At 35.6% G+C, this 25,252-nt stretch overlaps 1 protein-coding gene across 10 annotated transcripts in view; it reads right to left on the bottom strand.

Moving 5' to 3' along the window:
* The window catches only part of LOC137237551 (uncharacterized), a 1,245,508-nt gene that overhangs the window by 135,216 nt on the left and 1,085,040 nt on the right, over positions 1–25,252 (bottom strand). For all 10 annotated transcript variants that reach the window (XM_067761305.1, XM_067761304.1, XM_067761308.1 and 7 more), the window contains 3 exons: positions 19,213–19,353; positions 11,121–11,252; positions 1,029–1,126 (listed from right to left, as the gene is read on the bottom strand). In XM_067761305.1, coding sequence (XP_067617406.1) covers positions 1,029–1,126; positions 11,121–11,252; positions 19,213–19,353 — 371 coding nt within the window. The remainder of the gene's footprint in view (positions 1–1,028; positions 1,127–11,120; positions 11,253–19,212; positions 19,354–25,252) is intronic.

Genomic DNA, 25,252 nt, shown 5'->3' with positions numbered 1-25,252 from the left:
ACTGAATATGGGATGGGTAGATATGAGATAAATAAATAAGCAACTATTCGAGAAGGCTGTTCGCGAAAAGCCTAGACCGTGGAAGAAATAGGTGAACGAGGCAACTGAGAGGCAAAGCTAAGGAATGTACGCTAGTAATTTACATTGTGAAGATCTAATAATATAGTAGTGCTTTTAATAAAGAGCATTTTAAATAAAGAACAATTGCGTTTATTCATTCGCCACTGATTCGAAAAATTTAGACGCCAAAAAAGAACCACCAAGTTTTGCTGAAGTGCAACTCTGCGTAATTGTAGTTTAATTTAAATTGTCAGCTCTTCCAATATGGACCATTCTCAATGACTTCGGTATTAAATGCCAGAAAGGATATTTGCCTTTTTTTCATTTGTTTTTTCTACTTTTTATTCAAGTTACACCCACTGTTAATCACGCAAAATGCACCCGTTTTTTAAAATTCACCAATCGACATTTTTGTTTACTGCCACAGCTCAATTATTTTTATACGTTTTTGTTAGATGAGTAGCTAGAGATTGAAGTTTTTGTATCGTTCTGATAGTTGCGGTTTATTTCTGTTCATAAGCGCGATTGCACTTGTGCACTTTATTTTATTTGCACAGAGGGAAGTTAACATTTTGTTGCACAACTCTGATCATTGACCGCAGAAACGTTCCTACTTAAGCATAAATTTCACATTGTTGATTTCCACAGCTTGAAAATAAACATAATTATCGTTATGAGGAGTAATGGAGAAACCAAAAAAGACTTAAAAATTGTGCAAATAAACTGTAAAAATACGCGCGATAAAAATAACGGTTTTTATGTACACTCAAGTTTTTCGTAATAGCTGTGAGTTTCGCCAGCGACACTACTCAAACAAAAAATGTTCACAACGAATTTAACTTGTTTTCGGTTTGGGGGTGAATAATTTGCGTTAAGTGTTTTGAAAGCATTTTTTTGCCTAACGTTGCTTGTTTTTCACATTTTAATTAGATATACATATTTTTATAATAATTTTAAGTGAATCATACCTCAGGCTGCGTTTCTCCATGCACTATACACACCAACATAGCCTCATGTCCTTCGCCGGAGAAAACAATTGGACGCTCTACAGAAATTTCAGGAGGATCTGGAAAAATATAATAAATATGTTTTCAGATATGTTTATATGTTGAAAAATGATTCTTATGAGCCTACGAAAGTGAAGGCGTGGTTGACTCAATATAATAAGAAAGGCCTTCTTCGGAGGCTGGTACTAACGAATGCTCTGGGTAGCCATTGTATACTAATTTGGTGCTGAGTTTTTGTGAGTACGAGCATCTTTCATACGGGGATTTAATTTCAGACCCGCTAAAAAAAAGTACCTTTCAAAGCAAACCGATGCTCAGGATATTCTGAGACTAAATTCCACTAATACTTAAATTGGACAACATTTTAAGGGCAACGTTGCAACAGTCGTGCAAGGTTAGATAGGTTGAGTTTAGGGGCTGTCATAAGAGGCAACTACTGTTCACATGTCCAAGGGTTCAAGGGGTAAACAATTTTTTCCAAAGTAGTTGGGCTTGTACCAGGTTAGGTTGAACTGGCCAGTTAATAAAAACCTCACGTACACTGAATGTGTACTTAGTGGGTGATAGTACCAAAAGGTGCGAGTTATTGTTGTTGTGTTAACAAAAGGAAACTAGCACTTTCAACGGGGCTGGAACATGGGGATGTTGCTGTTAGAGGTGTAGGTTCCATATTATAATTGAAAAAATGGTTGGCGTAATATGGAAACTCATCGTATACAGGGAATATATTACTTACATGGGTTTTAGTTCCGTAAAAATAAGAGTAAAATCTGTTACACCATCCTTACTCAAGTTAGGACGGAGTGACTTTTGTTTCTCTGGGTGGTCTCCTTTCTTCTTCTGCAATGATTTGATACTGTACATTCATAAGGGGGGTCATCGTGCGCGTCCAATCGAAGGTTTTTACCGACTCAGTATGGAATAGGCTAAGGGCCTCCCCTATCAAAGGGTTGAGTTGGTAGATGCCGGAACTCATCGCAGTGCATAAGGAGATATTTCCTTATCCCTCTGCGAAGCGGCGCAAGATCAACCAGCTGTGTGCTGGTGAGTCCCGGTTTATGATAAATCAACGAAGACTGTCTGTTCAGCATTTTTTTATGCTCCTTTATATTAAACTCCATTGCCTCACTATGTAGGTGGTGTTAAGGGGTTATAAAAAATCCTGTGTGAATGCAATATTTTGGCAGTCCTTCTATAGTGTTTTTTTTAGCCAGGCGACCAAAACGGCCATGCGCACATGAACGGTCGGCCAATTTTTTGTTTTTTCCCGATGCTGGCAGTAGCAAAGTACAACCAACACCACCTAGGACTGTTTTTTTGCTAAACAATAGATAAAGCTAAATCTGCCCGCTTCAAGAATTTTCAATCACGAGTGCTGTCCATCTTCAATTGCCTAGATCTCACACGTAGCAGGAGGCGGTGTCAGCACCCCTTCAGCTCGAAAGTTCCAGGTTGCGTGAAAGGCATATGCGTGAAAATTTTAAAGCAGTTTTTACTGCATTTCACCAGGCCTACACGCCATAGACGGAATTGGTTGACCTATCATATCATACCCCTATTAGAGCCCCAGTCTTTTACAATGGATCCACGGCAGCAATACAAGGCTATTGTACTGGTTGATAACCCATTGTATTTGCCTAGCTATTTCCCCAAAAATTTTATTTTATTTTTTTTTATTTCCCCAAGAATTTTTATATGAAGTCTAAAAATTTCTGCGATCAGGCGACGATTGAGAAAGTAGAATGACATTTCAGGAATGCCCTTAACATAGTCTTAAGTTAGTGCATAGCGACTTTAACGTCAGGGTAGAAATAATGTGCCTTTGACCTCGTAGTGGGGAAGTTCCCCTATACGACGACGTATCTTCTACTTGATTGAGGCTGAGACCTTAACGGTGCTAAAAATATGCAACTATATTTTTTATTAACAGGAAACCAGATCCACCATATTGTGAGCGACGAACGGTGCTATTCCACTGTTATTTATAGAACACCTCATTCTAAGAGGAGAGGGGAAGTACTTCGCACTATAATCGTGATGACTACTTTATTTGCAAAAGGAATAAAATCAGTTTTATTTTTCTTTGAGCTTAAGGCCTATTTTTATAAATAAAACACTTGATTTTGTGTTAAATTATTTAATTTTTTCGATATTTCGACCTTAGTCTAAGGTCATCATCAGGACTGCAAGAAACAATACAAACACACTAATAAATTTATCAAATATTAACATTTTTGACATAAGTCATTTTCACATATAAACAACATATAAAAAATATAGATATATTTAACATAAATCATCAGCACAACTTACGTTTTAAGCAATGCTTTAAAGACTAAAATGCGAAAACAAAATAAATTAAGGAATAGCCGAAGAATCAAACAAAGAGTGTGCATAAACAAATGAAGTCCCGTAATTGTAAACAAAAATTTTATAAAAACAATAATACATTAAACGGCGAAAAAACAGCATGCAGAAAAATTGATCACAGCAGTGTAGTGTTGTTGTTGGGAGAGCTCAAGAGTGGCTTTTGTGCTTTATTATTAGGTTGCGGTAGGCGTAGGCACAGTGTTCAGTGTCTGCCTTAAAATTCATACGTTTATTATTAGGGGTGTCAACTATGTGTAGCATTTCTAACGTGAAGCGTTTATTATAATTTTTCTCCTCTTCTAAAATGGTGATGTTCTCAAAATCCGGGTAGTGGCCTGTGTCTTTACAATGTGCTGTTAATGCCGTTTTATTATCTGAAAAATTATTCCTTAATTTTATATTTGATTTGTGAGCGGATATCCTTGTCTTGAGTTTAGATTTTGTAGTACCCACATATACTTTCTCGCATATGTGGGACCCGTCACCAATACAAGGAATCCGATACACTACGTCAGATTTTTCCTCTTTAGCTATGGGATCTTTCAGTTTGCTGAATACTTTTTTTAATGGGTTGCTGTAGGTAAAGGCTAGCTGCACCGTTTCCTTGTCATACAGTTTGGAATTTTTGATCCTCTCCGAGAGCCCAGGGACATAAGTAACCGATTTATAAATTTTTGCAGTTTGATTTTCCCTATTACTATCTTTATCACGCCTCGAGTAAAATTCGTATATAAGTTTGTAGATTAATTTCGTGGGGAAATCATTATTTTCTAGGGTATCCTTGATGATATTGATGTTTTTGTTGTGGTACAATGTGTCGCTGATGGAGAGAACACACCTCACAAAATTTTTGGCAGTGTTAATTTTTATATTTCTAGCATGCTGCGAGTAGAAGTTAATCAATCTTCCAGATGTTGTGGGTTTTTTGTACCAGTCTATTGTTAATCGGTTATCTCTCTTAAATATTAGGGTATCCAAAAAATGTATTTTTCCGTCCTTTTCTATTTCGATCGTAAACTTAATGGATTTATGATACCCGTTGAGTAGATTTAACAATTTGTCTGTGTCCTCTGTTTTTACTATGGCGAATAAATCGTCCACATATTTAGTTAACAATCTATGTTTGTTGGCCGATTCCATTTCAAAACGTGTTAAAAGATCCTCCATCACATTATCGGCTATGACTGGTGATGCTGGAGAACCCATGGGCATTCCTGATCGTTGCTGATATATTTTATCTCTGTATTTAAAGTAACGATTCTCTTTAGTACAAAACTTAACTACAGTTAAGAACAGTTCCTTTGTCATGGACGTGTTCTCCTTTATCTTGTCCCATTTTGATCCTATGATTTCAAGCGCCAAATCTACTGGTATACTAGGGAATAAAGACACCACGTCGAACGACACTAAACTCTCGTCATCATACACATACGTATTGTGTATTTTATTTTTAAATTCAATTGCGTCTTTGATGTTATATTTAGATGATAGGGTTAGTTTATTAAGAATTTCTACAACATATTTACATAAATTGTAGGACGGGGAATTAACGGACGAACAGATAGGCCGGAGTGGAGTTCCTGTTTTGTGAATCTTCGGCAGACCATAAATACGGGGTGGATTAGACGTTTTACAATTGAGACGATACTTTTCTTTCAAGTCAATGACCTTGTTATTATATAATTTATCAACTATTTCGTTGTTTTTTGCTTGAAGTTGATTTGTAGGGTCTCGTTTTAGCACTTTGTACGTGGAAATGTCGTTTAATATTGTTTGCAACTTTTTTTATATTCCGTTTTGTCCATTAATACAGTGACGTTCCCCTTGTCTGCATTGAGAACCAAAAGTTGTTCGTGGTTTTTTAAGAACTGTTTTGTGGAGCGCAATGTTTCTAGCGTAAATCTATCCCTTACAGAAATGAGTGTCTTGTTAATGTGGTTCTGCAAGAGTGTTGTCAAATTATTCCTTTCAATCTCTTGTTTTTCTTTTTCTTTAATTGTTTGTATACAGTTCTCGCCATCTGCTATCAACTTAAATAAAGGAAATTCTTTTACCTCGGGGGGGCATCGCGTATTTTGGACCATGGGATAGAAGCCACATAATATTTGTTGGTATTTGTGTGTCTGTCGTGTTACAAATGTAGCCTGGCACCACCCTAATGTTCAAACTTTGTTGTTGTTTCTGCTTTAACTGTTCGTACTTGTTAACTTGTGTATTTTTCACGTCGGTCTTTAGCTTATTTATCAAGAGCTCTTCACTTTCAAAGAATGTGCTGGCATCATGTGTTGTTAGGGAATTTGTTATTTTTGTTTTTAACATATTTACCTCTTTTCCATTTCGCCGTAGAATCTCGTGTTTTATTGTGATGAGAAGATTTAGAAGTTTGAACCTGATTCTCTCTATGTACTTACTCACGGTATTAGCTAGTTTTGTTGGTAGTTTGTGACTATTGATGTTGTTGTTTATAATGTAACTTATAGTTTTGGTTGCATTTGTTATGAAGCTGGGAGTAACGCCGTTTCTCCTACATCTCTCCAGGAATTTTGTTGACTCCGAGAGTCTCGCGAGTTGATGTGTAGTGCGTTGGTATTGTTTGATGCTACGTTTGGTTTTGATGTTGTAACCATTGTTGATGTTTTTGTAAACGTTTGTGGTGCCGTTTACTTCTCGGTGTGCTCGCCGTTTAATCATAATTGAGTTACTTATTGGCCGGAAAAAATATATATCAGTTTTATTTTTCTTTGAGCTTAAGGCCTATTTTTATAAATAAAACACTTGATTTTGTGTTAAATTATTTAATTTATTCGATATTTCGACCTGAGTCTAAGGTCATCATCAGGACTGCAAGAAACAATACAAAAACACTAATAAATTTATCAAATATTAACATTTTTGACATAAGTCATTTTCACATATAAAGAACATATAAAAAATATAGATATATTTAACATAAATCATCAGCACAACTTACGTTTTAAGCAATGCTTTAAAGACTAAAATGCGAAAACAAAATAAATTAAGGAATAGCCGACGAATCAAACGAAGAGTGTGCATAAACAATTGAAGTCCCGTAATTGTAAACAAAAATTTTATAAAAACAATAATACATTAAGCGGCGAAAAAACAGCATGCAGAAAAATTGATCACAGCAGTGTAGTGTTGTTGTTGGGAGAGCTCAAGGGTGGCTTTTGTGCTTTATTATTAGGTTGCGGTAGGCGTAGGCACAGTGTTCAGTGTCTGCCTTAAAATTCATACGTTTATTATTAGGGGTGTCAACTATGTGTAGCATTTCTAACGTGAAGCGTTTATTATAATTTTTCTCGTCTTCTAAAATGGTGACGTTCTCAAAATCCGGGTAGTGGCCTGTGTCTTTACAATGTGCTGTTAATGCCGTTTCTTGCAGTCCTGATGATGACCTTAGACTAAGGTCGAAATATCGAATAAATTAAATAATTTAACACAAAATCAAGTGTTTTATTTATAAAAATAGGCCTTAAGCTCAAAGAAAAATAAAACTGATATATATTTTTTCCGGCCAATAAGTAACTCAATTATGATTAAACGGCGAGTACACCGAGAAGTAAACGGCACCACAAACGTTTACAAAAACATCAACAATGGTTACAACATCAAAACCAAACGTAGCATCAAACAATACCAACGCACTACACATCAACTCGCGAGACTCTCGGAGTCAACAAAATTCCTGGAGAGATGTAGGAGAAACGGCGTTACTCCCAGCTTCATAACAAATGCAACCAAAACTATAAGTTACATTATAAACAAAAACATCAATAGTCACAAACTACCAAAAAAATAGCTAATACCGTGAGTAAGTACATAGAGAGAATCAGGTTCAAACTTCTAAATCTTCTCATCACAATAAAACACGAGATTCTACGGCGAAATGGAAAAGAGGTAAATATGTTAAAAACAAAAATAACAAATTCCCTAACAACACATGATGCCACCACATTCTTTGAAAGTGAAGAGCTCTTGATAAATAAGCTAAAGACCGACGTGAAAAATATACAAGTTAACAAGTACGAACAGTTAAAGCAGAAACAACAACAAAGTTTGAACATTAGGGTGGTGACAGGCTACATTTGTAATACGACAGACACACAAATATCAACAAATATTATGTGGCTTCTATCCCATGGTCCAAAATACGCGATGCCCCCCGAGCTTAAAGAATTTCCTTTATTTAAGTTGATAGCAGATGGCGAGAACTGTATACAAACAATTAAAGAAAAAGAAAAACAAGAGATTGAAAGGAATAATTTGACAACACTCTTGCAGAACCACATTAACAAGACACACATTTCTGTAAGGGATAGATTTACGCTAGGAACATTGCGCTCCACAAAACAGTTCTTAAAAAACCACGAACAACTTTTGGTTCTCAATGCAGACAAGGGGAACGTCACTGTATTAATGGACAAAACGGAATATAAAAAAAAGGTGCAAACAATATTAAACGACATTTCCACGTACAAAGTGCTAAAACGAGACCCTACGAATCAACTTCAAGCAAAAAACAACGAAATAGTTGATAAATTATATAATAACAAGGTCATTGACTTGAAAGAAAAGTATCGTCTCAATTGTAAAACGTCTAATCCACCCCGTATTTATGGTCTGCCGAAGATTCACAAAACAGGAACTCCACTCCGGCCTATCTGTTCGTCCGTTAATTCCCCGTCCTACAATTTATGTAAATATGTTGTAGAAATTCTTAATAAACTAACCCTATCATCTAAATATAACATCAAAGACGCAATTGAATTTAAAAATAAAATACACAATACGTATGTGTATGATGACGAGAGTTTAGTGTCGTTCGACGTGGTGTCTTTATTCCCTAGTATACCAGTAGATTTGGCGCTTGAAATCATAGGATCAAAATGGGACAAGATAAAGGAGAACACGTCCATGACAAAGGAACTGTTCTTAACTGTAGTTAAGTTTTGTATTAAAGAGAATCGTTACTTTAAATACAGAGATAAAATATATGAGCAACGATCAGGAATGCCCATGGGTTCTCCAGCATCACCAGTCATAGCCGATATTGTGATGGAGGATCTTTTAACACGTTTTGAAATGGAATCGGCCAACAAACATAGATTGTTAACTAAATATGTGGACGATTTATTCGCCATAGTAAAAACAGAGGACACAGACAAATTGTTAAATCTACTCAACGGGTATCATAAATCCATTAAGTTTACGATCGAAATAGAAAAGGACGGAAAAATACCTTTTTTGGATACCCTAATAATTAAGAGAGATAACCGATTAACAATAGACTGGTACAAAAAACCCACAACATCTGGAAGATTGATTAACTTCTCCTCGCAGCATGCTAGAAATATAAAAATTAACACTGCCAAAAATTTTGTGAGGCGTGTTCTCTCCATCAGCGACACATTGTACCACAACAAAAACATCAATATCATTAAGGATACCCTAGAAAATAATGATTTCCCCACGAAATTAATCTACAAACTTATATACGAATTTTACTCGAGGCGTGATAAAGATAGTAATAGGGAAAATCAAACTGCAAAAATTTATAAATCGGTTACTTATGTCCCTGGGCTCTCGGAGAGGATCAAAAATTCCAAACTGTATGACAAGAAAACGGTGCAGCTAGCCTTTACCTACAGCAACCCATTAAAAAAAGTATTCAGCAAACTGAAAGATCCCATAGCTAAAGAGGAAAAATCTGACGTAGTGTATCGGATTCCTTGTATTGGTGACGGGTCCCACATATGCGAGAAAGTATATGTGGGTACTACAAAATCTAAACTCAAGACAAGGATATCCGCTCACAAATCAAATATAAAATTAAGGAATAATTTTTCAGATAATAAAACGGCATTAACAGCACATTGTAAAGACACAGGCCACTACCCGGATTTTGAGAACCTCACCATTTTAGAAGAGGAGAAACATTATAATAAACGCTTCACGTTAGAAATGCTACACATAGTTGACACCCCTAATAATAAACGTATGAATTTTAAGGCAGACACTGAACACTGTGCCTACGCCTACCGCAACCTAATAATAAAGCACAAAAGCCACTCTTGAGCTCTCCCAACAACAACACTACACTGCTGTGATCAATTTTTCTGCATGCTGTTTTTTCGCCGCTTAATGTATTATTGTTTTTATAAAATGTTTGTTTACAATTACGGGACTTCAATTGTTTATGCACACTCTTCGTTTGATTCGTCGGCTATTCCTTAATTTATTTTGTTTTCGCATTTTAGTCTTTAAAGCATTGCTTAAAACGTAAGTTGTGCTGATGATTTATGTTAAATATATCTATATTTTTTATATGTTCTTTATATGTGAAAATGACTTATGTCAAAAATGTTAATATTTGATAAATTTATTAGTGTTTTTGTATTGTTTCTTGCAGTCCTGATGATGACCTTAGACTAAGGTCAAAATATCGAATAAATTAAATAATTTAATACAAAATCAAGTGTTTTATTTATAAAAATAGGCCTTAAGCTCAAAGAAAAATAAAACTGATATATATTTTTTCCGGCCAATAAGTAACTCAAAAGGAATAAAAAGATGATGCAAAAATTTAATACAATGATTCCAAGGTCATTCCGATTTCACCTTATAACAAAAATGGCCTACTGATAGCCGATGTTTGGATGGGAGTATGCATTTTGCAGTCTAATTTTACGTGGCGGGCCCCAAGCCCAGCGCACAACACGCTCAGCGGAGATGAGACATTTATCATACACGTTTATATATCGAGTTGCTTTATCTAGAAAAGACGCCCGCTTGTATCCGCACCTTACGGTGATCAGATAATGCTGATGAAGTCCACCTATCTAGATTATCGTCTTCTCTCATTAGTTAGCTCACCACCAAACAGGCAGTGTCTTCCCAGGGGACCTTTGGCCACAAGCGAGTGCGAGTAGGAAGCTGCTTCAATCGCATGCAAAAGAACCATCCAGACAATTCCTTGGTACATGGTGATCAGAATCTTTCCCAAATTACGTGGACTTCTACCCACGTCTCCACCCTCCCGTTTAAATGGTTAAGCTTTAGTTAAGTAAGTAAGGACAGCGTCTGATAGAAGAGCCAATGATTAAACACCAAGGCAAGATGATGAGCCTGAACAAGACTATATTTGGCATCGATGTAATCATGCACCACTAACACACTCTAGGCGAGATGTATGTGAAACACAAATTTTTGTGATCCTTGGTGGGTATGTATATCTTATATGTGTACCCTTGGCCTATACGTCGCGACACAACTCGTTAAGCGGAGCCGAAGAAATATCAATATATTTTAAAATTGCAATTAGGACATTTTGACGAGACATTTCATAGCTTCGAGTCAGATTAACTTTATGCTAAAAATATACCTTATATACAGTTTCGATTCGGAAACCTTCTGCGACTTTTTGCTGATGACTTTATTGGCATACACTCAATCATAAATATGTAGCTACACTTTTAACTGAAAGTCATTGTAGACAACTGAGTAAATAGCGAATTACAAAAGTAAATAAATACAAAATTTTCCTATTTCCACTTATCAAAGAAAGTACTTTGCAACACACTGTCCGAGTAGTCATTCTTATTCCTTCACTATATTATATTTATTAAAAATAATTTTATATTGCACTTCAGCTACTCAACTTACACAAGACATGCAGGACGACTTGACTGGATGCTGGCTGTCCGACGCCGTTGTTGGCTGTACAAATATAAACACCGCCCTTGTGCCGATCCACATTCTCAATGGACAGTATGTGTGAGTGAAGTTTCTCCTCGCCTGTCGGAAAGAAAATCAAGATACAAAAAAATGTGAATGAAATAAATTGTATCAGTGGTTGGGTGATTGATTGAAGAGTGTGAATAGTAAAAAGGAGTTGGAGGGGGGGAATAGGAAAAGTAGGAAAATTGCAAAAAGGAAGTGGTTGTTATAAATATGTATGCAGAATGCTGGAAACAGAATGTGGAATAGACAGTAGCGAGAGAGAAAAATTAAAAGTGTATATACATAGATATAAAAAAATAATTTAAAACAAATTTTTAAGTTAAACGGTTTTATTGAAACCAATACTTACATGAAAAAATAAAAATACGAAAAGCTAGAAAATAATTAGGTAGGTCTTAGGTACTAGTCATCACACTTCTTATCAATCTAGGGCGTTGATCAGACAATTAAATAAAGGCGTTGGGCGCGTGAAATTTCTAAAAATGTGAGGCGTAGCGTAACCTGATTAAGGTTCAGTTGGTTTTACTTATGACTATCAATAGAAATATGACGGGTCCAACGCTTTTATTTAATTGTCTGATCAACGCCCTAGATTGATAAGGAGTGTGATGACTAGTACCTAAGGCCTACCTAATTATTTTCTAGCTTTTCGTATTTTTATTATTTCATGTAAGTATTGTTTTCAATAAAACCGTTTAACTTAAAATTTTTTTTTTAATTAATTTATTTTCAAGTTTTTAGTCTTTATTTAATTGCCTTTTATTTCTCATTCTGTTTAGTTCATTTAGTGACTCATTATTACAAGGACTCTTTCCTGACAATTTGTAACAACCTAAGTCCTCAATACATAATCCTTCCAAAGACTTTACTCGACTGCGCCACGTATGCTTGTCCCTCCTCCAACTCCAAAATATTTGATGTCACTTCTACTGGACTGTATGCAATATTTGTTCCAAATATGAGCCAAATCGGGCATCATAGGTCACTTTCTATACATGTATGTATTATGTGTTCCAAATATGGACCAAATCAAATCGGACCACAAATACGATTTTTGTGAATATCTCGATCCTTGCGCCACCTAGCGGCGATTTTTTTTTTTGATAGGTCGCTTTCTATTCTTGTATGTATTATGTGTTCCAAATATGAGCCAAATAGGACCAAAATACGATTTTTGTGAATATCTCGATCCATGCGCCACCTAGCGGCGATTTTTTCACAGGTCGATTTCTATTCTTGCATGTATTATGTGTTCCAAATATGAGCCTAATCGGACCACAAATGCGAATTTTGCGAATATCTAGATCCATGCGCCACCTAGCGGCGATTTTTTTAACAGGTCGATTTCTATTCTTGCATGTATTATGTGTTCCAAATATGAGCTAAATCCGATCACAAATGCGAATTTTGCGAATATCTCGATCCTTGCGCCACCCAGCGGCGATTTTTTTTTCTTATTATTGCATTGTCATCGGGTTCTAAACTATATTCCAAGTTTCAAGCTTGTAGCTTATCGGGAAGTTACTTAAATTTCAATTACAATATTCGTTCACAACGGCCGTGCATGCGGCTGTGCAGCCTGTCAACTCAAGCTAAATAAAACCGTTTAAAAAGTAAGAATACCACAGTTCGGATAAAAATCAACAGTATACGAGTATACCTTGCAGTAATTTTTGTGGGATTACAAATCCTTCGTTCATATAAATAAAAAAAGTGAGTACCAATTGCTCGTTAAGTTTTGTGCGTAAAGGTACAGGTTTACGTCTAGAAAACTGATGTTTTAAGTTAACTAGAGCTCGTTCCGGAGATGAACCTAAACCACAACAGATGTCAATTTAACAGAAATAAATAACTTAGAGCTTTTGGAAAATATTTTCGTCGGCTCCTTGTATGTAACAACCCATTCAGACAAGTATTTGTTTTATTATCGACATATCAGCGACATCGAATTATTTCCGTCGAGTTATCGTTTAGTTATCGGCGTGTAATAGATGAGTCATCGGCTTCTTATAAGCTTGTAACCGTTGGGTTAAATATGTGTCAACGATTTGATATTGAAGTTTAATTAGCGTCTGTACGATAAAATCGATAAGGCGAATCTATTAAATGTCAATATCAAATCGATAACTATTTGATACCAACGTGATAATTTAAAATAATAATAATAATAATATAAAATAATAATAATAATAAACCCAACGGATTAATACCCTCCAAAGCCCGCCCAACCGAGACGAGGGGCGCATCCGCATGACCCACGGATTTGTTTTTGTTTTTGCCGAGTTGTTGATAGGCGGAGGCTTGTTAAGCGTCGAGATCTAAAACTGCTCAGCTACAGAATAAAAATCATCAGCTGAGTATTATAAATAACAGTTGGAAATTATGCATATAGTAAATTGTTAAATAAGTTAAAGATTTAGCATATACAGATTTTTATTTTTTTATTTTTATTTTGTTACGAGTTAAGGTGGGATAGGGCAGTGAATCCGTTATATCAAATGAATTCGAATGAGAGTTAAAAGCATAACACAAACACCGGAAAAGTTCATTTAATTCGAAATTCGTTCTGCACTGCCTCAAAAGAAGAGGTTTGTAATGTCTTGACACTCGTGATGGGACATTGAAGTTTACTTCGTGCAAAAGAAAGGGGCTAGATATTAGTCCATTCAGTAGCTTAGCCATATATAATACGCTTAGCATTTCTCTAAGACTAACGACAGTTGGAAGATTGATAAGCTTTAACCGACTAGTATAAGGTGGAAGAATTTATGCAGAGTCCCAATGAAAATTCCTTAAAGAAAAAAGTATAAATTGCTTCTGTATTGTCTCAAGCCTATCTGCATGAACATGATATCGCGGATTCCAGACTACTGATCCGTATTCTAGTATCGGTCTAACTAATGTGGTTAAAAGGGCTCTGGTTACGTAAGGGTCACTAAATTCTTTAGAACATCTCTTCTCGAATGATCGAACACCTCTAGCCTTATTGGCAGTAGTCATAATATGAAGGTTGAAACTACGTTTAACATCCATCGTGACTCCCAAGTCAACAAAATAATTTACTTATACAAGACAAGAATTATCAATTACGTAAGAGGCTGCTGGCAAAGATCTCCGAGACAGGCACATGAAGTTACATTTATTGATGTTCAGAGGCATTGAATTCGCGTTGCACCAAGCAACTAAGCAGTTTAAATCCGTTTGAAGCAAGGGACGTTCTTCAATAGACGAATAGGACCTAAAAATTTTAGATCATCAGCACACATTAAAATGTTGGAATATTTTATTATGGTACAGATATCATTAATAAATAGCAAGAACAGAATTGGACCGAGATAACTGCACTGTGGGACGCCAGAGGGAACATTAATGACATCTGAAAGAGTATTTCTACCGCAGAGATATGAATATATCCACTGAGTGAGACCAGGTTGGAAGCCAAGTCGATCCAGTTTATGGATAAGCAATGAATGGGAAACTTTGTCAAATGCTTTACTGAAATCAGTGTGAAGATTTTCTCTAAATCCATTAGAAACATGAGTTGTGAATTCAAGTGGGTTGATAATGGTATATTTGCCTTTACAGAATCCATATTGAGAGTCTGTAATCAATGCAGAAATGGAAAATGTTAGCTGATTGGTAACAATGGCTTCAAATACCTTTGGGATGACAGAAAATTTTGCAATTCCTCGATAATTTTCTACACATGACCTACTGCCGTTTTTGTGTAGGGGTATTAGAAAAGATTGGCGGCCACCGTGGTGTGATGGTAGCGTGCTCCGCCTACCACACCGTATGCCCTGGGTTCGAACCCCGGGCAAAGCAACATCAACATTTTAGAAATAAGGTTTTTCAATTAGAAGAAAATTCTTCTAAGCGGGGTCGCCCCTCAGCAGTGTTTGGCAAGCGCTCCGAGTGTATTTGTGCCATGAAAAGCTTTCAGTGAAAACTCATCTGCCTTGCAGATGCCGTTCGGAGTCGGCAAAAAACATGTAGGTCCCGTCCGGCCAATTTGTAGGGAAAATCACTAGGAGCACGACGCAAATTGGAAGAGAAGCTCGGCCTTAGATCTCTTCGGAGGTTATCGCGCCTTACATTTTTTTTTTTTATATTAGAAAAGATTCCTTCCAAGCAGAAGAAAAAACTCCATATTTTAGGAACATGTTGAATAAATCAGTTAGGGGCTGATAAATGTGTTCTGCGCATTTTTTGAGAAAACATGTGGGAATTAGGTCAGGACCGTATTTATAAGATTCCTTCAAAGAAATTAAATATGTAAGAACCTCTTCTGGAGATAATGATAGAATATTAATCGCGTTAAGTGAGTTAAGTTGATACGGGTATTCACTAGACAAAGAAATTAATTCAACGGAATAGTTAGATTTGAAAAATTGTGCAAATAAGTTAGCAATATCTTGATCGTCGGTAGAGAAATCATCAAGGTATTTCATACCAGAAGGAAAACCTTTAACCCTACGTTTAGAGTTCACGAAATCATAGAAAGCTTTCGGATTGCAAGTTATTTTCTTTTTCATTCCACAGAGATAGGTATTGTAACAATTTTTATTTAATTCAAAATATTTATGACGCAATATAGAGTCTTTCAATTAGTCGGAGTGTGAACCCGTCTTCTTGTACAGCTTGAAGGAACGCGACTTTTTGTTTTTTAAAAATTTCATTTCTTTGGTGTACCATATTTGGACTAGTTCAGTGGAAATACGTTTACGCTTAGGTACATGTCTTTCCAGAATAGCGTGAATGATGGCATTGAAGTCAGACACGTTTTTGTCAATATCTGCACCGTATTTGGGCCAAATTATTGTAGATAAAATTTGGTTGAGTTTGCTAAGATAAGCCTTCGCGAATTCGAATCTAAAACTAGGGTCGGTTTCTGTGGTAGTGCAACTCCGAGAGCTTTCTTCCAATTCGTAAACTATTTCCAGCGAAGGATGGTAAGGGTCCTCAGGTACAGTAAGAGGTTCACCCCTCCTAAGAATGGATTTAGATGTATCATCAACAAATACCAGATCAAGCACCCTCCCGAACATGTTTGGAACTATATAATTTGCCGATAGTGAAGATAAAACTTTTAAATAACAAAGCTATAACTTTTCGATAAAAAATCGATAATTTTTGATAACAAATCGAAAAAAACGGTAGTAACAACCGATAACAGTTCGTAATCAAATCTATAGCATTTTGATAAAATGTCGATAACTCTTCTAACACTGACTCCCATATTGAGATTTATCACTCTCAGAGGAAGAGTACTTTTATAAAAATTTATTCAGAGATCGCTTATTCAATATGAGCTATCAGCGTCGTATTAGAAATATTTTATTTTAAAGCAGCATTACCACGCCTGTTTCACTGAAATTATATTTTTGAGTAATTTCGAATGACTTTTTTGGACTGCCTGGAAATATTATTAAATCTCAATGAGTATGAGTCGTCAGATTTGAATTTCTGTACACGACTGAGTATAGAAATGTGAAGGAAAACTCGTCCAGATATAACAACAACGGCAATTGAATTTGTTAAATGTGAGTGAATAAAATTGAACGGCACTTTTAATTAAATCAAATAGTGTCAATGTATTGCAAATATAAAGGCAAATATGTATGGAAAAACATTTTCCTAAAATCAGAATTTCGTATTCTGTTTAGGTATTGTGTTTAACATCAAAATAAAAAAAATATAAAAAAAAATTCACGGAAATATGTAAGTATGTAGATATTTTAAAAACAAAGACAATATAAAATTAATAAAGCAAATACAACATTAAGTTAAGCGTTAACTACTCATAGTGTACTGTAATTGAACTCTGTAAGAGTTGACGTATAGCATATAAACCGGTGGAAAAAGTATTGTAGACTAGATGACAAGACAAGCGTTAATTGATGTATACAAAGCCATACGAGTATATCAAGAACGAATTACTCCATTGGAATACATCTTATTTGCGGTTAAAGTTTGGAATATTTGCATTCGCTTTATATCAAGATTTCTGTCTAATATAACCAAAAGTGTTTAACCTGAATTAAAATAAAAAAAAAGTTCGCATGTTTGTTCGCTACAAACCAAACGCTCCAAAGCGCGTTCATCGAGAGCACGCTTACATTTATGTTGAATAAGACGAAATTGTGGAAAAGGCCAGCGTATGCTAGTAGCACTGGAACTTTTATGTAACTTCCGTTCTGTTTTGGAACAATTTTTATACTCAGCTGAGCAGAGCTCATAGAGTATATAAATTTTGTTCGCATAACGGTACCACGTAACGGCATAAACTAATCGAGATAAATATAGACCTCTATATATCAAATGATCTGGGCGAAAAAAGAAATTCATTTAGCCATGTCCGTCCGTCCGTCTGTTCGTAAACACGATAACTTAAGTAAATTTATGGGCACCTTAATGAAATTTAGTATGTAAGTTCCTTGGCATTCATCTCAGATCACGATTTAAAATGAACGAAATCGGACTATAACCAAGGCCACTTTTACGATATCGAAAATTTCGAAAAACCGAAAAATTGCGATAATTCATTGCCAAAGACGGATAAAGCGATGAAACTTGGTAGGTGGGTTGGTCTTATGACGCAGAGTAGAAAATTAGTAAAATTTTGGACAGTGGGCGTGGCACCATCGACTTTTAAAAGAAGGCAATTTAAAAGCTTTGCAAGCTGTAATTAGCCAGCTGAGTATGTAATGTTCGGTTACACTCGAACTTAGCCTTCCTTGCTTGTTTTTTTTGGAAATGGTTCTTTTTGGAACTGGTTTTTTTTGGAATTAGTTTCTTTAAAGGAACTGGTTCCATTTTTGGAACTGGTTTAGTTTTTGGAACTGGATCCTTTTTTTTTTTTTTGGAACTGGTTCCATTTTTGGAATTGGTTTCTTTTTTTTTGTTTGTTTCTTTTTTGATTTGTGGCCACAGTTAGTTTTTCAGCACTCATTACTTTATTGTAACCGCTGTTTTTTTTTAAACAATGGCTTTCGTGCTGTCGGTAACCTTTTACCACTGGGTTATGTTTTTAAAGCTTTCAGCTTGAGGGGAGGTTAGATTAATCTACCAGTCAATAAAGACCTCACATAGGCTGATGCCGTTCATGTAGCTCACGCTTCTTACTCTTGCTGTTACTTACTGACGCCTAACTTATAGGATTCTGACGTTAGAAAGCAGTGTCCAGTTAGTATTCCCATCGTGAGCGTTATGTCTTCTCTTTTTAGATATGTGTGGAACTTTATATGTGTAACGGCAGATGATCTTAGACATTTTGCAGCAACGCGATTAATGGATCCTATGCAACTCCTGTCTGCTTTTGATTTCTTTCAAACGGAGATTACCGTAGATTACGTCTTTCTTAAATAATCAAGCAAAATGAAGGGGATGTATGATTCGTTATTAAATGTTTCAGGTTCTCTGGGCCTGTAATAAGAACAAAAAAAAATACTTGGAACGATTTACCGCTGAGAAGATTTAGGCCAAGCTACTCTTCCAATATACTCCTTGTTTTATTGTGAGTTTTCACTGAGAAGCTTCTCATGGCAGAAATGCCCTCGGAGTGTTTGTCAAATTACTGAGGTGGGCAGTCCCATTAAAAAAAAAAATTATATCGTTGGAAAAACTTTTTTTGAATTTTTCTCGGGACTGTTTGGTACTTGAGCACAGGACTTTCGATGTGGTAGGCGGAACACGCTACCACCTCACCACTGCGGTCGCAATCCGGGTCCGTTTCAATATGGAGCAAAACAACGTTATAAGAATGTTAGTGTCTAGTAAAACCTTCTCAAAAATATAAAAAATTCTAGAGTTTTAATAGTGACACACATGATTAAAATTTTTGGATAAAATTTTGAAAATTTTATATGTTTGAATTTTGGATCATTACAATTAAAAAAGCTAGTCACATCGTTGACCTAACATTTTTTCCACCACTCTTACAGTGTGCGTACAGTAAATATGCAAATGTTTGTTTTTTTAAACTTATACTTAGTATTACTTATACAAATCTTACCACTGGGTAAAATATTATTCTTGCGACTCCATGTAACATTCGGCGTTGGATTACCGGAAGCTGAGCACTCAATACGAACCGACGAACCTTTTTTGACTTGCAAATGTCCACCGGTGCTAATGTGATGGATCCTCGGTGGCACTGTAGCGCAGGTAACACAGCAAATGGTATTGAGAAAAAAAAAACAAAGAGAGAAATACGAGAAAGGCAAGAAAATAATATTAGAAATATGTTATATAAAGGTCTAATTGAAATGCAGAACAAAGCAAAGCAACAAGGTGGAACGTGGCGTATACGCAATATATGTAAGTATGTATGTGTACATATTTATTTATTTCGAGTCACACAGGTCAATTGTTGTTGTTGCTTGCAATGCGTAAAATGTATTTTAAGTGTTTTCTTTTTTTTTGCTTATTGATATGCAGACAAATGCAAATTTTTAAGTGTTTCAACTTATTTTTTGTTTGTACGTTTCTTGTTTTTTTGTTATATTATATTATATATATTTCGGATATACAAAGTTTAGCTACAGCTTCCATGAATTCTTAAAGTACTGTTGTAACAAAAAATTTTTTTTTGTGTTTTCTGCTGCATTGTTTGAACCCCTTCGCTCTGTTAAAATGTTTTTATGTTAAAAATTGTTTTACAACTGTTTTCGATATACTTTTTTATGGTAATTGTTAACCCAATCCATTAGTTTGAGATTTTATACAAATTATCAACCCATAAAAAGTTGAGAAAAGATAAGCGTACATAGAGCAGCAAAAAAAAATACCTTCATTTACATACATACATATGTAGCAACATATATAAATATAATGGCTCGCATGAGACTCATGATTTAGCTTTATTATTTTTACGGTTATTGATATCTGTAGAACCTAAATTGTATTTTCATATCAGAAAATGAGTACAAGTGGACAAGATAAGGGTTCTGATAATGTATAAGTTTGTAATAGACTCACAATATAAACTATAAGGCGGTGAGTCACAGGCAAGTACTCATAGAATGAGTAACAAGAAGGGCAGGTCAAAAGAAACCGTCACATTCAAACTGTAAAAAACCACACCACTAGAAACATAACACCTTAGCTTCCTTTCTAGACATAGAGTGTGAACTCAATGGTATATTAACCGGTATTGCTAGGCCCTTTAAAACCCCTTCCTAGGGTGCTGTTCGCTCCCCACTATAACGTGTTGTAGCACGAGATGCTATTCCGCTTAATAAGAACATCGTAAAGTAGGAGCATGTTCGGACAATGTTTTATCGCTTGTTCGGGAGCTGTTCCCTCAACTTTAAGCGACATCCTGCAGGGTAAGGTTAGCAGACTACTTATCTGGACGGCAGCCTTACTGTTAACCCAAGCAAACAAAACTGATAATCTTCAACAACGGAATCCAAATATCTCAATTTCACATGCTTTCACTCAATTGCGCCGAATTCTGACTCTAAACTGGGTTTAGTACTTTGGAGACGAAATAGGCAAAAAACTTGACAGGAAATTCAATATTCAAAGAAGAGTAAAGAATACATACACCGCCTACTACTCGTGTAAGAGAATAACTGTAATTAGGGTCAAAGAGTTAAGCTTACGATGTAGCTTTACACATCAGCCATAGCTCCCATACTATCGTATAGCGTGATAGTGTGGTGGTCAGCAATGGATTAACTAACTAAAGAAAGAACAACAGACAACCCGTACAGGAGTAACAGGAGTACTTGGGTCATATTCAACAGACGCGTTAAATGTTATCCTTAACCAGCTGTCACTGAACCTAAATATACGCCTTACAGCTACTAGCCATGCCATCAGGCTTAAGAAGTGTCGATGCTTTAACGAGAAGCAGAAGGGCCACAGCGGTATCCTAAGAAAGTAATCATGTTTGAAAACAAATCTTTCGCCTAAAATGAACTATGTGAAGAACTTTAAGGGCAAGAATATACCTTTGAGAACGGATTGTTAAGATGGTCACTATTCACTGACACGTCAAAAATGGACTGCGGTGTTAGTGTAAGCGTCTTTCTCAAACAGTTTGAAGTCGCGCTCTCAATTTGTCTTGCAAACTTAGCTAGTACATTTCAAGCAGAGCTACTAGGAATAAATAAAACCTGTTGCAGTTTATTGCTTCCTGTTGGAGAACTCTGTAGCCGGCCGAGAAATAGAAAAGGCCTGTGATTTTCTGTTGCAGAACTCACTAGCTGGGGACGAAAGGTATGCATTCACCACATGCGCTATCTAAGGACGTCGACTGGTAAAGGCCGATGCATTTTTAGATTTGGCGGAGGTAGTCGCGTTACCCAGGCCGATTACATTAATAAAAAGTGACATTCTTACATATTTCAAGAAAACGGCTATTCAAAATTAGTGTTCCTCGAACTAATGTGAGGTCACCAAAAGAATTTGGCTTATGTATGTACATTAAAATAGAAACAGAGGATCTACTTAAATTATCTACTGAAGAAATATTTATTACGACACGCACAATTACAGTACAGTGGCCAATTAGCCCACATGCAGGAAGATTGAAAATGCCTTTCATGAACTTGTTTAATTGGGGTTGAAAAAATACCAGTTTCGTCGTTGTGGCATCTTCAGTGGCATTTTTCGTTTGTGTTCGTGCCGAAAGCTTGTCATACCGAACGCGGGTACATATGTAGATTAAGGTGGCCCTTAGTTGCATTGAGAGAAAAATTTGTTTGGGTTTTCAATCTCTCCCCCCAGATCTTTGCGAATACAGCAAATAAAAAGTATTGTATAAAACTTACAAGGTTAGAAGGCCGAGAAAGAGATTGAAGTCCTTAAAAAGAACGAATATCAATAATTACAATTGCAAATAATACTTTAGCCTAGAAAAGCCTAATCTTTTCCAAGCAATTTTATATCTTTTCTTCCTTGCTTTTTTAATATTACTATAATCATTCATTTATTATATGGAAGACAATAGAAAAAGAAGAAAGAAGAAGACCAATACCTGTTTAAAAAAAATTATCAAAATTAAAAAGTCGATATCGTTTTGAAACTTACACGTCGTTGGAGTCAAAATGAATGAACTACGAAACTGCGTTCTTGAAAAATTTGTATCTTATACCTTTATATTAAGTCGCTTTCATGCTTGTCCCCTCATTTCCATACGAAGTTTTGACCCACGGAAGTCTTTTTCGGTGACTTCACCTTGAGCTAGACACTTGATACTTAGAACATAGTTGAGATCTGAGAGACGTTACAATGCAGGTGAAAAAAAAAAAAAAATTCGCTAGGTGGCGCACGGATCGAGATATACAGAAAATTAATTTTAAAATGGAAATTTTGCGATCGACTTTTAACTAACTTCTCGGTGATCCAGAGACTTGAAACTTAGCACGTAGTTTGCGAGTCAATGGCACTACAATTCGCGGAAAATAAAATGCCGCCTGGTGGCAGACGAATCGAGATAAACGAAAATCCCTGAAAAAACGCAGGAAATTTTGTAATCGATTTTTGAGTAACTTTCCGGTGAGATGGAGATATGAAACTTGAGCCGTAACAGAACCTGGTGACAATGCAACATCTGATCAAAAAAAATCGCTAGGTAGCACGCGGATCGAGATAGTAAGAAAACAAATTTTAATTTCGGAATCTTTCAATCCATTTTTAGCTAACTTCCCGGTTACCTAGAGACTTGAAACTTGGCACTTAGTTGGAGGCCTGGTGACAATGCAACTTATAGAAAATCAAGTACCGCTAGGTGGGGCGCTAGTCAAGATAACCGCCAATCCTTTAAAAATGGGGTGAATCTTGCGATTGATTTTCGAGTAACTTCCCGATGAGCTAGAGACATGAAACTTGGGCCGTAAGTCAGAACCCGGTAACAATATTTTATCAAAAAAATTCCGGTAGGTGGCGCAAGGATCGAAATATTGACAAAACTAGTATTAAATTGGGAATCTTGCTATCGATTTAACTAACTTACGGGATATCTAGAGACTTGAAACCTGAAATATAGTTTTAAACTCGGTCGCAGTACAATGTTGGATCAGAAAATTTGAGCTACGTAACGCACAAGTCGAACTATTTAGAAGATTAGGCCATACCTTCACGGCTAGTCTCCTGAGTATTGCAGGCGTTGTAGAATTCCACCTCGTTGAAGGCGCAACTCAATACACACATACTTTTAGGCGTACGCGACTTCCACCACGATTCTTTTAGACTTTCAGGCGTATACGAATTTCACTACGATTTTCAGCTGTGCAAATTAAGTAGCTGACAAAGGAGGTGGAATTCTGTTGTTGTCACCAGTGTTGTCAGCGAAAATTCCACTAATTCTATTAAATCTTGCTATTTTGAACAAATAAATAAAGATAAGAATTTGCACTTAGGAATTTCTTAAATTACTAATCAAAGTTGCAATTGCCTTTTTGTAGGCAGTCCTAAAAGATTGATAATAAAAAGATGATAAAAAAATTTTAAGGACTACCTTTATATAAATGGACCAAAAAATAGAAAGCAATTTTTCATTTAATACAGACATAGTCTTGTTGAATTTTGACTAAAAAACTTCAACAATAGCTGTTGTAAAAAAAATTTTGGATTTAAAATTATAAAGGTAGATTGCGTGTTTAAATTTTAAATAATCAATTAGTTAATCCCAAGTACATGGTTTGCCTTAAATTGAAAGATTGCGCTCCACCTTTATAGTTTTAAATCCCACAATTCTTTTACAAGAGCTATTGTTAACATTTTTAGTCAAAATTCAACAAGACTATGTCTGTAATAAAAGAAAAATTGCCGTCTCTTTTATGGTCCATTTATATAAAGGTAGTCCTTAAAATTTTTTTATCATATTTTTATTTATAATTTAGTGTGAGGCGATTGTGCCCAGAATAAACGAATTAGGATGGACCAAGGATAACAAGTTCTCTTAACGATTTTAAGCTTCTTGAGCAACCTCAAAATATTTTTTTGGATTGCCCTTAAATTACGCACATACACATTTTTAAGCTACTTCAATATTTCTGGGGCGTAAGATAGAGAATGGGAATACTTTGGAAAACAAGGTCCACTCTTATGTAGATATATGTGTGTATAAGTATAGATATTTTGCCTTAAAGTTTGATTATTAAATTTAATATTTGCTTCAAACTTCACAACTTATGTGATAATAACCAACATTTTCTATTATCTGAAAAACACATAAGATAATGGTGACTTCTGTGCATTGTTATTTGTCAGCTATTCCAAAATTTCTTCAACTTGAATAACAATGAAGAAAAATTCAATTTGTAGATATTTTCGCCACCATAAAAAAGTTTTCGTTCTTCACCATGCGAACATGTTTTGTATTTTGGTTGAACATACATGGCAAACTATACTTGTGTATGTGTATGTGTATATGTGTATGTATGTAATACAGGGAATAACCTTCAGTTTTGGTTTTGGTTGGCTGTTTCACATCTACGTTTGGTACGCCCTTCAAAGCTGAGTGAATTTTGTGGGAAAACTGAGAATTGAATAAAGCGTAAGCGAGATTTGGGTATGAGACAAACCAATAAGCAGACTATCTCAATGTACAGACAGAATACGCTAAACTTATGCAGCTGTTTTGAAGTATGCAAATTTATGCACATGTCTGTGTAACCAGACTAACCAGAGCTTAGTCTCGTGCTAATACAGAAAACTGCAAAGATTTTATAACAATTTTTATAAATACATTGTGCACAAGACGAGGTCATTTCTGCAAGCGCAAGCAAATACTCATAAGATTTAATGTGAATTTGTTTCTTTAATGTGAATTTGGATCAATACATAAAAAATGTTATTCAAATACATAAGCAGCTTGACTTGACGGTAGTTTATTTTTAAAATCTTTTGCAATGCCGTCCAACTAAAGGTATTTTATTTTGTATGAGAGCGAAAGAACGCAATTTGATTTAGCTAAATTTTTTTTCATTGAAATATTGAATACAAATATCTTTAGTTGTCTAAGCGTTGGTGATTCGACGGGCGAATAGTTTTTTGGTTATATTATTTTGTTATTTTTAGTGGACTGTATATTATTTTAT

Source organism: Eurosta solidaginis, chromosome 1 (genome assembly GCF_040869045.1).
Source record: "Eurosta solidaginis isolate ZX-2024a chromosome 1, ASM4086904v1, whole genome shotgun sequence".
NCBI lineage: Eukaryota > Metazoa > Arthropoda > Insecta > Diptera > Tephritidae > Eurosta > Eurosta solidaginis.
The sequence above is the reverse complement of the archived record's forward strand: the minus strand, read 5'-3'. Positions and strand labels throughout refer to the sequence as shown.